We start from the raw sequence: 15,268 nt of genomic DNA, 5'->3' as shown, positions 1-15,268 counted from the left end.
TTTACATAGGTAAGAATTAATTATCTTTCATTTGTTGCAAAAATAAGTGCTTTTGGTTAAGATAATAGGAATCTATATTGAAACCAATGTAATATTGGCATATTTCATGATGAGTAAATTTTGAACCTGTTTGTGCTTTATATTTTATTAACAAGTTTACTAATGTTTGTTTTAATAAGTGCCTCTTTCCATTATTGACGTTTCCATTGCATGCTACTTTTTCAATTGTTGAATCATCTTTTTCTTGAATAATAATTGCATTTTTACCTCATAACTTTTAGCAAATTCAAAGTGCCATCACAGGCACACTCAGTCCCCAGGGGATAGTGGTCCCAGCTTCAGCATTGCAACAAGGAAATGTAACTATGGCAACTGTGGCAGGTATGACCCTAAGAAAAAGTGAATAGGTTTTATTTCTTTTTACATGATTCATTTTCAATATTATATAATTAAGAAATACATGAATTTTTCCCCACTAATAGCTTTTTATTTGTGAGTTCCAGATGCAGCATAACTGAAATGAATTCTTAACTCTTGTACTTATTGCCTATCAAGCAATCTTTATGCAAAATGATTTTTTTAACTTATCAAGGGCTGAAAAAGCCTTAAGGTTTCTGTAATTCTTAAAATGTTACATAGCAAAACTATTCATCATTTTCAAATAATTGAGTCCCTGGAGGGACAGTTTAGCAAAGCTAATTTAGTGTCAGGAAGACTCTTGAATTCAATTTACCTCTTATTTACTGAATTTGGGGAAGTCAGTCTTTTAGAACTACCAAACAACTCATTTTCATTGATAGAAGGAGTTTCCTTATACCAATGAAATAACATACCTGATGTGTGTGGGGATTTCTTTAAAGACTTCTCTCTGTTTTAATCTATTGATACCATCTGGAATTCAAATATGAAAAAGAGTTGCTGCCATTTCATAGAAAATACAATTAAATTAAAATGTGCAGTTTTAATGTTTTAATAGTTCATTCAAAATGGATTCAGAAAGATCCCCTTAGTCTAGTTTTCAAATATTCGAAGTGTTGATTACAACTAATCTACATTCCTTCACCCAGAATTATGATGATTGTTCTTTTCTACTTTTATAATTCAATAGGTTGACTGACTTATTTTGTGTTGCAGCAATACTTATTCCTAGAGATAATAAGGATAGAATAGGTGGAGAAAGAAGTTGGAAAGAAAAAATTTGGGAGAAGAATAATGGGAATCATACAGGAAATAATTCACCTAGAACTCTTCTAGTCATTAGCAGGACAGGTGCCTTCATTTCATCAGTCAGTTGGAGTCAGTGGAAAGAGCCCTGTTTTCAAAGTTAGATTTCATTCCAGTCTTAGCCCTGCATTTTACTGGCTCTACAGTCTTGGGCAGCTCATTTCAGCTTCTAAAATGTACAGGGAGGGAGGATTCCCATGGAGGACTTTGTTTTGTGCAGAGTTTTATTTATAAAATCACTTGAGAAATAAGACTCACCTCCAACCTTCTCAGGTCCCAGGTTTGTGAATATTTGTTGAATATTGGAAATATTTTGTATTTTCAAGGAATTTCAAAACAGGTGGGAAAAAAGGTGAAAAGTTACATGATCAGGGTTTGACTTTCTACCTATAACAGGTACTCAATAAATTTGTTCAATTATTTGATTTTAATTTAGTTTTCATTTTTAAGTGATGTTATCTAGGAATTGCTTATGTGTTAATATAGATCAATATAAAAATACTGCTTTGTGTTAGAAATGGGTATTTAGGCAGTAGTAAAGCAAATCTTGTAAAGGAATAAAATTTAATTTTTTTTTTTTCCTTTTTAAGGTGGCACAGTGTATCAGCCTGTTACAGTGGTCACTCCACAAGGTCAAGTTGTAACACAGGCATTGTCACCTGGAACCATTAGGATCCAAAATTCACAGGTGGGTTTAATACTCAAAGAAGAATGTGAAGGTTGGTTTGGTTTTTGACTGGTGTGAGAAAAGTGTTCAAGCATTTAAGCAGTACCACCATGGTTAGTATTAAATCAGACTAAATTTCAACTAAGTCATCTCTGTTGTAAATATTAATTGAAAGCTGTTGTTGAAATTTCAGGTCAACTGCAGAGCTTTTAAAGCAGCTGCTAATATAACTAAAAGAATTGAGCATTCTCTAGTAAATAATGTTTTTACCTTTGATGATTACTTTCTCTTAACTTTAAGGAAATATTGATGATAGAAAGCTATTTTACATTGAAGTGATATTATTGAATCATTTTTAGTTTTTGTTTAGAAACAAATTTTATAATTTCTTGTATTAGGAACACTTATTTTTTATATATGTAAGAGGAAAACTGGCATAATGTATCAAGAGCTAGCCTTGGAGTCAAGAAGGCCTTAATTCAAATCTTGCTTCCCAATACAAATTGGCTGGGAAAATCATTTAGTGTCTCAGTGTCCCAAGCAACTTTCCAAGACTATTAAGTTTCAGAGAAGGGGCCCTTCCACTGGTCAGAAGAAATTCCTCCTGTGGTGTTCCCTGCACTAATGAAATTATAGGTTCAGTCTCCCCTAAAATGTTTCATATGAGACATATGTCTGTAAATACATAGAATAATTATTACAAACCTCTTTAAATTCCATAGTTTATAAGTGTTTATGCTTTATAGATATAAAATTCTCTGGTTGGTTAAGAATCTAGTTTTAGGATAATGGGAAGGAACCCAAAAGAAAAAGTTACAAATTATATTCTTAAAGTAATAAAATAAATTGAATGTGGGATCATTTGCTACATGGTTTAAAAGGAACATTATAGCTGTCATTTGCAAGAGTTCAAAAGGCAAAGCATATTCTCATTGTATTAAGTGAAAACTTAAAAGCTATCATGTAGTAACTATGTCACAGTAGCCGGCTGTCACTTTTAACTGACCTCATTGGAGGTGTCCCACAAAGGTACATTTTCCAGGTGACTGAATCTCACTTTTAAAATTTTAACAGTCATGTATTTCTCTGCCGCCTTAAAAAGTGTATGTTTAACTTTTTTTTTTGGACTCCCTCACAGCTAAGATGCCTAATTCTCTGTAGTTAGGGTCTATTATGCCTCTGTCCACTCTCAAGTCCTCCTTGACTTTCAGGGAAAAGGTAAAGTGAGCGTGAAGGAAATAGATTGGGAGTAAATTGGCTCCATTTGGTGCTTGTTGTGTTTGCCCCACAGCTCCCAGTGAAGCAGGACTAGGGATGACAGCATTTCCTGCGGTGCTTCTGGGAACAATAATATACCATCACCACCTTTCCTTTTGTCCCTGGGGCTGTGATTAAAGAGGTGAAAGGTTAGAGAGACCCTCCATTTTAGTCAGCTGGTGGTAATGGAGGGGTAAAACCAGCACTGCAAAAAAGCTGGTGGCCAACAACTCGCGTTGGTCTTAGAAAAGGTCCATTCCTGTGTTGATAAGTCCTTTTGCCTAAGAATGCTAAAGCAATTAAGTCCAGGTGATTTTATGTGATTTGACCCAATCTTGTATAGCTTTGTAGATGAAATATGTATGTGGTTGCCCTAAGGGCCAAATAAAACCTTCAACCCTTGCTAGGTTTAGATCATATGAGTCCCCCCTGGGGTATGTGACTTTCCTGGTGATCGAGCTAGACCAAGAAAACTTCATCACAAGATGAAGATGCTTCTATGCCCACTTGAATCCTGCCCCTATGGTGAAACCAGAGATTCACCATTTGGGAAAAGGCTGCAGCGAAAGCGAGGTTTTTCCAGAGTACAGTTATATTCCCCAGAAGAAATATAGCTGGGGGAAGGGATTGTTTTAATGCTGTCATTGACCCACCCAAGTACCTGAGCAGTAGGCTTCATCATCAAAGTTCTGCCATCAGTCTTATTTCCACAGGGGAGACCTCCTTGATAGTCTAGCTATTGAACATTCAGGTGTCTGTCCAATTTTGAGGCCAAAAATGAGAGCCCAATAATCCATGTAATTGATAACTTGCTCCTTCCCCATTTTCTAGTAGGGTAGCCTCACAGGCTATTTAGGTGGACTAGAGTCTTCCCACTAGGCGAACTTCTTCTTGGGGACTCAGTTAGAAACTAGGTTGAGTATGATAGAGAACCAGAGGAGCCAATCTCACCAGGAAGGTCTTTCTAAGGAGGTATCCAGGTGGCTAGTGCTGGTAGTGGTGAGGACAAAGGACTCAAAGACATCATTCTCAGGAGAAAGTTCTCAATTAGCCACTATTCTGTGGCACTGATATGGGTGGGCAAGGCTTTGTCACATTCTTGAACATATCATTTGTACTTAACAATGGAGACTTCCTGGGCTCTGCCAGCCCTGTTAGAATCAGTGCCTTGCGTAACCTTGTTTAGAATGAGAATATTTAGGCACAACAAAAGAAAATATACATAGGTTAGGCATTTCCTGGTTACCAAGGCCTGGTAGCTTATATGAAAGAGGTGCCTCTCAAAGGGAGGCCACCTCAGGAAAGGAGCACCTCTAGAACCTGGGGCCTGTCAGTGTGAGTGCTGCAGGGATCCTCCAGAGATGGAGGGAGTCACTTTCAGGAATTTGAGTCCCTTTAGCTCATAGGGATCCAGTGAACGACACGTGAAATGATTTCCTCATATCTCTAAGGTGAAGGACTGTTTAGAACACCCAGATCAAAGTGACAGATTGTCTGCTGATCCTATATGTGAGAGGAAGGGTCCCCAAATAGAGACCAGGGGTCTGCTAAAACTAAGCTGACTTTAGTCAAGCCCAGTTCTCATCAGAAGGGAATGTGGGCTGGGTGTGCCCCTTCAGAGTGGAGGGCCCTCTGTCTTCCATGACTTGTTTGACTTTCTGTCCATAAGAGCAGAGATTCAAACAGCAGAGGAAGTAGTTGCAAAGGAATTTTCACTCAGCACACCACCAGTATATATACCACCAGTATAATAATGGAGTGGAACCCTGGTGGGAGGGCCTTGTTCTCTAGATGATCCTGATCAGTATGGAAGAATGTAGGGGGCCTACCTCGGTAAAAGTGGATTGTTCCTGACTGCCCTGGGTGAGTGAGGTAGAGAAAAACGTGTTTACAAGTTGGTGACACTATACCAGTCACTGGGGACTGGCCGATAGTTTCAGTAAATGCTGTATCAAGCACTTCAAGGAGCGCTGCATGCTGTTTGCCTCCTAAGCAAGCCACCAGCTCCTGTCTGCTTTCCTCACTGACTAAAGAAGGTGTTGTACAGGCTTGTCATGTGGACTGCTATGTGACTGGATGTTTCTTCTTTGGCCCTGGGGATTGCAGTAACTCTCAGTATTAATGATGCAGAGGATAGAGAGGTTTCCACACAGCTTCAGTCTTGGTCTTGGCTACCGAAACTGTTGACTAAGCTGGGACCATCCTACCAGGAACCCAACAAATCAAGCCAACAAAAATATTCAAGCTGATTTACAACTATGAAGAGGGGCTGTGCTCCCGATTCTGCCTCTGTCCAACAGCTATCTCTGACCCTTATGTGATAGCTTGTTCAAAATCTCCCACATCCAAGGGCTTCCATATTTCACCCAAGTGTAATTGCTAGGGATGAAGTCACCTGAATTCCTCTGGAAGAGCTATCTAATGCACATTAGTCTTCCAGAGGATAGCTAATTGAAATATCTAATATTAGACCCTTAAAAATCTGAATCCCATTTTCTGCTAAGTAAATGTCAACTGAATGTATAGAACCTCTAAACCCCCATTAATCTAATAGAAAGACCCAAGCATATTTGGAAGACTTGACCTCCTCATTCCTAACAATCAGCATCTTAGGCAGACAGGATCTTGAGGCTTTGAGGAAAGTAAGCAAGGCGCCTTCTTTTCTCTTCTGGTACTTCCTAATCAGGACTCTGCCTTCATAGCCATCAGTCTCTTTGCTGAACTTGGTTTAAGGATCAAATACTTAAATTCCTCCTTTACTTTTGATGTGGGGCCCCTGGGAGGGCAATATTGAAGGGTTCTGCTTGAACTGACAAGACTGACCCTATGTATATCTGTGTAATCCTGGATTGAGAAAGTGCTCCTAGTTAGGGATGGCTTCCAGGAGGGAAGGCCTTCAGTTTATCAGGAGAGGGGAACTTCTAAACATAATTGGCAGGGTAGAGTTCATTGAAAATCCCTAATTTTTAAAGCAGAAAATACCTTCTTAATTCTGCTTTCAGAACTAGGTAAGCAGATTTAGGAAGCCAGTCTGGCCTGATTTCTGCCCACAACTGCTGAAAAGACATGTGGCTTTTCCAACTTTTTTTTTTAATGCTCTCTCTCTTTTTTTAACTCCAAATCCTTAGTTTTATTAATTTTTTTTTAATTATAAATATTTTATTTATTTTGAGTGTTACAATTTTTCCCCTAATCATTTCCCTCCCCCCCAAAAGGCAGTTTGCCAGTCTTTACATGTTTTCATGGTATACATTGATCCAAATTGAATGTGATAAGAGAGAAATCATATCCTTAAAGGATATGTGTAAGAGATAGCAAGATCAGATGATAAGATATCAGGGGTTTTTTTTTTCTAAATTAAAGATAATAGTCCTTGGTTCAAACTCCATAGTTCTTTCTCAGGATACAGATGGCATTCTCCATCATAGATATCCCAAAATTGTGCCTGGTTGTTGGTATGAGCAAGTCCATTAAGGTTGATCATGGCCCCCATGTTGCTGTTAGGTTGCTTCTGGTTCTGCTCATCTTGCTCTGCATCAGTTCATGCAAATCCCTCCAGACTTCCCTGAATTCCCATCCCTCCTGGTTTCTAATAGAACAATAGTGTTCCATGACAAACATATACCACAGTTTGCTAAGCCATTCTCCAACTGAAGGACATTCACTTAATTTCCAATTCTTCGCCATCACAAACAGGGCTGCTATGAATATTTTTGTACAAGTGATGTTTTTGCCCTTTTTCATCATCTCTTCAGGGTATAGACCCAGTAGTGGTATTGCTGGATCAAAGGGTATGCACATTTTTGTTGCCCTTTGGGCTTAATTCCAAATTGCTCTCCAGAAAGGTTGGAAGAGTTCACAGCTCCACCAACAATGTAATAGTGACCCAGATTTCCCACACGCCTTCCAACAATGATCATTTAATGCTCTCTTAACAGTGTATTGTATCAAAATGGCCTGGCAACTGGGAGTCCTCATTTATTTCCTTCCACTTACAAAATCTGGCTTTTGTGAGCAAATTGTTTAGGACAGCCCCTACTGTCCATAAGTGAATCAGATAAATATGTTAATATTTGTTCTTCAGGGAACTACCTACCTTTTCTAAAGGCTCTCTAGTCTTTTAAAAAAATTCCTTATATTGTTAATTATGCCTAGTCAAATCTCAGCCTGGGATCATTCTTGTCTGTACAGAAGATTTTCAACTTCATTATTCAGAGATTTCTGTTTTACCTTTGTTATTTGCTTCTATTCCTGGTTTGACTATCCCTTCTTTAAGTTGAAAAAGGTATATGATCTGATTCTCTTACAATTTTGTTTTATGGCATAATCTTTAATAGTAAGGTCTCATATCCAGTCTGAATTTTTATGGACAGTCATATAAGGTCTAAGTTTAATTTCTATCAGACCTGATAACCAGTTTTCCCAGCCATTTTTTTATCAAATAAAGAAATTTTTCCTATAATAATTTATAATTTCCTCTTTATTCAGCACTGAGTTATTGAGTCCCATTGTTTCTGATTCTTCCTTTTCTAATCTGTTCTTTTGATCTATTTCTACATTTTTTTTCATTTTTTTCCCCTTTTTGTTTGACAAGGCAATTGTTAAGTGACTTGTCCAGAGTTACACAGCTAGTGTTGAGTGTTTAAGTCCAAATTTGAATTCAGGTCCTCCTGACTTCAGAGCTGGTATTCTAGTCACTTTGCTCCTAGCTGCCCCTACCTCTCCATTTTTGAAATGTTAACCAAGTGTTTTTGATAACTGCTGTTTTGTGGTATAGTTTGAGTTCTGAGGGTACTATTCCCTATTCATCCCTACTGTTTTCCATGATTACCATTTTCCATATTATTTATTAAGCTCTATAAAGTACTCCCTTGATAATTACTTAGCATAGCATTAAAAGTACAAATTAATTTTGGTATTGTCATTTTTATTACTTTGGTATTCTCTAGCCATGAGTACTAAATATTAGTCCTTCTGTTTAAGTTGTTCTTTATTTCTTTAAGGAGTTCTTGGTAGTTGAATTTATATAAGAATTTTTTAGGTTTTTGGTAGATTGATCCCCAAATAACTTATGCATTTTGTAGTTTTTTGGAATGGAATTTCCCTATTATTGCCTCTTTGAATTTATATATTCATATATATGTACACACACAATATAATATATAAATATGCTGTTAATTTGTGTGGGGGGGTGTTTTGTAGCCCAGAGCTTTGCTAAAGCTATTATCTCCATACTGACTTCTTAGATTTTTCTAAGTAAACCATCATATCATCAATAAATATGTATAGTTATATCTGCTCTTTACTTTTATACATTTAATTTCCTTTGTCTTATTGCTACTGCTAACATATCTAGAACTATATCAAGTAACAGTGGGTAGAATGGGCATCTTTCCTTTACTTTTCTGTTTATTAAGAAACTTTTAATAGATAAATACTATCATATCCAAAAAGGTTCCTCTAGGATTATACTTTATAAGCATAATTGTTATACTTAGCCTAAGTGTTACACTTTGTTAAAGGTTTTTTCTGCATCTGTTGAAATAATCCCATGGCTTTGGTTGATTGTTTTTATAATGTAAAACCAACCTTGAATCTCTGGTATAAATCCAACTTGATGATAATTAATATTTTTGGATGAATTGCTATAGTTTCCTTAAAAGGATTTTTATTTAAAATTTTTGGATCAATATTCATTCATGATATTTAACTGTAGTTTTCCTATGCTTTAAATAATTTCATAGTTTAGATATTAGGATTATATTATATTAGGTATTAGGATTATTTTAGGAGTCTGATAAAGTGATTTTTTTCCTTCCTCAATTTTTGGGAATAATTCATAATACTAATACTAATTGTCCATTAAAAGTTTGATAGAATTCTTCTGTAAATCCAGCAGGGTAAGTAGATTTTTCCCTCCTTTGGTAGCTCTTATATATAGCTTCTTTTCCTGAGATTGGATTACTTAAAATTTCTATTTGGTATTCTTATTTGAATTATTTGAAATATTTTATATATTTTTCTTAATTTAATATTTTCATCAGTTACATGTAAACAATTTTTAGCAATCATTTTAAAGATTTTTGAGTTCCAAATTCTCTCCCTTTTTCTCTTCAATTCCCTCCCTCCCCCTTATTGAGAAGGCAAATAATTTGATATAGGTCATATTGTGAAAGAAAACACAGACACACTTCCCCCCCGCCAAGAAAAACAAGTAAAGAAAAAGTATGCTTTGATTTAGTTTTTTTTTTTAGGTTTTTGCTAGGTAATGGGATTAAGTGGCTTGTCCAAGGCCACATAGCTAGGTAATTATTAAGTGACTGAGGTCAGGTTTGAACTCAGGTACTCCTGACTCCAGGGCCAGTGCTCTATCCACTGCGCCACCCAGCCTCCCCTGCTTTGATTTTCATTCAGATTCTGTCACTTCTTTCTTTGGAGGTATATAGCATTTTTTCTCAGAGGTCCTTCAGAATTGTCTTGAATCATTGTATTGCTGCAAATAGCCCAGTCATTCACAGTTATCTTTATTTCCTCATCTTTTTATGTTGTACCTCACTTTGAGAAGTATCAATTTCTGCAGGACAGGAATTGTAATTAGGAATTACACTGTAGGAATTTTTTTTTTGTCCCTACTGTAGAAATTTTTTTTTGTCCCTGATTGTGTGTTTATCACTTCTCCCTGCACTCCTCCATGATAATTTTTTTTTCCCATTTGCCATGAGATTTGCTTTCTGCATTCATGCGCTTTTCTTTATCAACAGCTCTGATTCTTTTTATTCTGAGACTAGAATCTATCTATGGTGGTATCACACACTCTCTCAGAGGTAGTGGTCTTTATGTGTACTGAATCATCACAGATTATACATGTATTAATTTCTCCATCTTTATTTTAGTATATCTCTCCTCCCATGGAAATGTTCTTTAGTGAAACCCCCTCCCACCTCTGAACTGAGATTTCCCCCTTCCATGCCTGTTTCAGTTCCTCCCTTTACTTCTCTTCTTCCATTATTATCCTTCTAGATATCCTTCTTATCATTTTTTCTCTATTATTTTGTTTTGTTGAGATTTGCCTCCATGGATTCAAGTTGTCCTATTTTATTGATTATCTCTGCTTTATAGCTCATACATTCTGCTGGCATAATTTTTTTGAACCATTTGGAAACATTATGCTTTGATTCCATGCCCTTTTGGGAATTCACATCTTCATCTACTTCATCTGACGTTGATTCACTTTACTTGATCTTTTAATATTTAGTCAGCAGTGTTTGGGCTCAAATAATCTGGAACCCATATTATTTTTGTTATTAATTTCTTTTCTATTGGCTTATATGCTCTTGCTCAATATCTTTTTTTTAGTTTGTTTTTGTTCTTGTTTTTTTGCAAGGCAGTGGGGTTAAGTGGCTTGCCCAAGGCCACACAGCTAGGTAATTAAATGTCTGAGGCCGGATTTGATCTCAAGTACTCCTGACTCAGGGCTGGTGCTCTATCTACTGTGCCACCTAGGTGCCCCTTGCTCAATATTATTTAACTTCGTTTTCTTCCTCTTGAGATCTCTAGTAAATTCAGTTTTTTTCTTTTTCTTTGTTTTCACTTTTTTTTTGATTCCTTCCCCTTTGATGGCATATCTCCCTTAAAGCTGTCTCTGCTTCCTCCCATGCTACAGAATTTACCTTTAGTGTTCTCAGTCTTTAGCTTCATGGTTTCTGTAGGCAACAATCAGAGTGTGCTGTGGCTCTCCTTTACAAACTCCAGCTCCACCTTTTCCTTATAGATTGGGGGTGGACAACAGAGTTGAATCCTATTCCTTTTTGCCACAGAATGCTGGGGTGAGCACAAGGGCAGAGGAATGTGCTGGAAGTGATTTTATAAGGAGCAAGGGAATTGTTGAGTGAATCTCATAGCACAAGCCAGTTGGGCCATGTGGACAGGCCATGTCACACTGGTGGAGAAAGGGGTAGCTAATTAGGAATTAAGAATTAACCTTTTTTGCTGTTAATTCACTGGGTAACTGTTTTCTTAGGTTCATTGATGTCCTAGGTTTTGGAGACAACTGCAGTTTTTTTACCTCTTGGTTATAATTCTTATTTTGGAGAGCACTGCTGAGTTATAATCAACATAGGAATGAACTTAGTAGTAGAGAATCTACCAGTCTAAGGACAGAATGTGTAATTTATGACCTTTCCAGGAATGAAAGGAAAACAATAAAGATAATTCCTAGCATACATGTAGCTTAAAATCTTTACTTAAAGAATCATAAAAACTAGGTTGAAGGTGAACTATGGATCACAAAAAGCATAATCATTCATTTGTTCAGTCATCTTTAAAAATGCACAAGGAATAGTATCAGCCAATTTTGTTTAACATCTGTCTCATTTGGATAGCAACCTACAACCTTTATAAAGAGGGTTAAAAGCACATGTGCTTTTATTTTTTGTTTTGTTTTGTTTTAAGGTTTTTTGCAAGGCAAATGGGGTTAAGTGGCTTGCCCAAGGCCACACAGCTAGGTAATTATTAAGTGTCTGAGACCAGATTTGAACCCAGGTAAGACTGCCTCCAGGGCCTGTACTTTATCCACTGCACCACCTAGCTGCCCCTAGCACATGTGCTTTTAACCCAAGATTAACTTCCTTGAAAGCAAAAGATATGTACATTATTTTAACTTTTTAATTTGAGTCAATATTATTATCTTTGTATAAATGTTTTTGTGTGTAAAGACATAAAGTATTTCAGTTATACAAAATCAAATTTTAAAATAAAAAATGTTTAATTTTAAGTTTAAGGAAAAGAAAAAACAAATCTTTAGACCATTTGTTATAATAGAACCAAAACCCTAAACTGCCTCTTTTATGGAGGAAAAAGATATGTTAATTTAATATAGAAGATTATTTTCAAACTGTTAGATATTCACAAATTATTCTCAAGAAGCTATTAATGCTAACCATGTGGTTTATGAAAACGTATTTGAAAAAGTGGCAGTATTTGGTTTTTTAAGTTACTTTATTTATTTATTTGTTTGTTCATTTATTTATTTATTTTTAGGTTTTTGCAAGGCAAATGGAGTTAAGTGGCTTGCCCACGGCCACACAGCTAGGTAATTATTAAGTGTCTGAGACCGGGTTTGAACCCAGTTACTCCTGACTCCAAGGCCGGTGCTTTATCCACTATGCCACCTAGCCGCCCCACGGTTACTTAATTTATTAGACGAATAATATTCTAATTTAATATTTATATGATGGGTTAACAGCACTGATTTTTCTTTTATACTTTATTTTTTATTTTTTAAAGATTTTATTATTTTTATTTATACATTACTAAAATATTCTTGTTTAAGAGTAACCATAATACCCCCTCCCCCACAAAAATATAAATCCTCATGAGAAATAAAGTAAAAAGAAAGAGAAAAAAATGTGTTTCAGTCTATGTTCTGATACCATCAGCTCTATCTTGGGTGCATCACATTCTTTATCATAAGTCCATCACAGAAGTTAACTTCCATATTTTTCCACAGTTGCTGTTGCTGATTGTAATTCCCTCCATGCATTCCTCCCTATTACCACTATATTTTCTCTCTCCTTTCACTCTGTCCCTCTTCAAAAATGTGCTGTGGGGCAGCCAAGTGGTGCAGCAGAGCGCCGACCCTGCAGCCAAGAGACCCCAAACCCACATCCCACCCCAGAGAACCAACAACTACCTGGCCCCATGGTCCCAGCCAGACCACCCAAACCCAGCACCTTGCAAAAATCAAAAAAGAAAATGTATTATATTTGACTATCCTCTCGTTTGATCCACCCTCTCCTCTATTGCCCCCCTACCCTCCCCCCATCCACCTTCTCTCCTTTTTCCTCTAGATGTCTATACCCTATTGAGGGTGTATGCTGTTTCCTCTCTGAGCCATTTCTGTTGAGAATGAAGGTTCCCTCATTGCCCCTTACCTCCCCCTTTCCATACCATTGCAAAAGCTACATGAAATATCTTATATATGAAATATCTTAGCCTATTTCACTTCTCCTTTCTCTTACTCCCAGTACATTTCCCTTTCACCCATTGACTCCATTTTTACAATATATCTTCAAATTCAGCTTTCTCTTGTGTTTCATCTATATAAGCTCCTTCTACCTGCTCTATTAAATGAGAAGGTTCATATGAGTATTATCAGTATCATCTTTCCATGCAGGAATACCTGCAGTTCATCATTAAGTCCCTAATATTTTACCCTTCTCCCCCGCTCTCTATGCTTCACCTGAGTTCTGTACTTGAAAGTCAAACTTTCTGTTCAGCTCTGGTTGTTTCAACAGGAAAATTTGAAATTCCCCTGGTTCATTGAAAGTCCATCTTTTCCCTTTGGAAGAAGATGTTCAGTTTTGTTGGGCAGTTGATTCTTGGTTGCATTCCAAGTTTGTTTACCTTCCAGAATATTATATTCCAAGTCCTATGATCCCTTAATGTAGTTGCTGTTAAGTTCTATGTGATCCTGACTGCAGCTCCATGACATTTGAATTGTGTCCTTCTTGGCTGCTTGAAATATTTTTTATTTGATTTGGGAGTTGTGGAACTTGGCTATAATATTCCTGGGGGTTGGGTTTTTTTGGGGGGGGATCTCTTTCTGAGGAGATCAATGCATTCTCTCAACTTCTATTTTGTCCTCTGCTTCTAGGATATCAGGGCAATTTTCCTGTAGGAATTCTTTTTTTTTTGGATTCCTTTTTTTTAATTTAAATTTATTTTTATTGAAGATATTATTTGAGTTTTACAATTTTCCCCCAATCTTGCTTCCCTCCCCCCTCCCCCCCACAGAAAGCACTCTGTCAGTCTTTACTTTGTTTCCATGTTGTACCTTGATCCAAATTGGGTGTGATGAGAGAGAAATCATATCCTTAAAGAGAAGTCTAAGAGGTAACAAGATCAGACAATAAGCTATCTATTTTTTTTCTAAATTAAAGGGAATAGTCCTTGCACTTTGTTCAAATTCCACAGCTCCTTATCTGGATACAGATGGTACTCTCCTTGCAGACATCGCAAAATTGTTCCCGATTGTTGCCCTGATGGAATGAGCAAGTCCTTCAAGGTTGAACATCACTCCCATGTTGCTGTTAGGGTGTATGGTGTTTTTCTGGTTCTGATCATCTCACTCAGCATCAGTTCATGCAAATCCCTCCAGGCTTCCCTAAAATCCGGTCCCTTCTGGTTTCTAATAGAACAATAGTGTTCCATGACATACATATACCACAGTTTGCTAAGCCATTCCCCAACTGAAGGACATTTACTGGATTTCCAATTCTTTGCCACCACAAACAGGGCTGCTATAAATATTTTTGTACAAGTAATCTTTTTACCCTTTTTCCTCATCTCTTCAGGGTATAGACCCAGTAGTGTTATTGCTGGGTCAAAGGGTATGCACATTTTTGTTGCCCTTTGGGCATAGTTCCAAATAGCTCTCCAGAAGAGTTGGATGAGTTCACAGCTCCACCAACAGTGTAATAGTGTCCCAGATTTCCCACATCCCTTCCAACAATGATCATTATCCTTCCTGGTCATACTGGCCAATCTGAGAGGTGTGAGGTGGTACCTCAGAGAAGCTTTAATTTGCATTTCTCTAATAATTAATGATTTAGAGCATTTTTTCATATGGCTATGGATTACTTTGATCTCCTCATATGTAAATTGCCTTTGCATATCCTTTGACCAATTAGGCAATGGCGTTTTGTTTTAAAAATATGACTCAGTTCTCTGTATATTTTAGAAATGAGTCCTTTGTCAGAATCATTAGTTGTAAAGATTGTTTCCCAATTTACTACATTTCTTTTGATCTTGGTTACATTGGTTTTATCTGTGCAAAAGCTTTTAAATTTAATGTAATCGAAATCATCTAATTGGTTTTTGGTGATGTTCTCCAACTCTTCCTTAGTCATAAACTGTTCCTCTTTCCATAGATCTGACAGGTAGACTAGTCCTTGATCTTCTAATTGGCTTATAGTATTGTTTTTTATGTCTATGTCCTGTAACCATTTGGATGTTATCTTGGTAAAGGGTGTGAGGTGTTGGTCTCATCTAAGTTTCTTCTATACTAACTTCCAATTATCCCAGCAATTTTTATCAAAGAGGGAGTTTTTATCCCAATGG

General features: G+C 36.8%; 1 protein-coding gene across 13 annotated transcripts in view; it reads left to right on the top strand.

Annotated features, from left to right (window-relative positions):
* The window catches only part of PKNOX1 (PBX/knotted 1 homeobox 1), a 228,685-nt gene that overhangs the window by 103,241 nt on the left and 110,176 nt on the right, over positions 1–15,268 (top strand). For 10 of the 13 annotated variants that reach the window (XM_074213891.1, XM_074213895.1, XM_074213900.1 and 7 more), the window contains 2 exons: positions 282–381; positions 1,815–1,912. The exons of the other annotated variants lie outside the window; for them this stretch is intronic. In XM_074213891.1, coding sequence (XP_074069992.1) covers positions 282–381; positions 1,815–1,912 — 198 coding nt within the window. The remainder of the gene's footprint in view (positions 1–281; positions 382–1,814; positions 1,913–15,268) is intronic. 13 annotated transcript variants of the gene reach the window in all.

Source organism: Macrotis lagotis, chromosome 1, assembly GCF_037893015.1.
Source record: "Macrotis lagotis isolate mMagLag1 chromosome 1, bilby.v1.9.chrom.fasta, whole genome shotgun sequence".
Classification (NCBI taxonomy): Eukaryota; Metazoa; Chordata; class Mammalia; order Peramelemorphia; family Peramelidae; genus Macrotis; species Macrotis lagotis.
The sequence above is the reverse complement of the archived record's forward strand: the minus strand, read 5'-3'. Positions and strand labels throughout refer to the sequence as shown.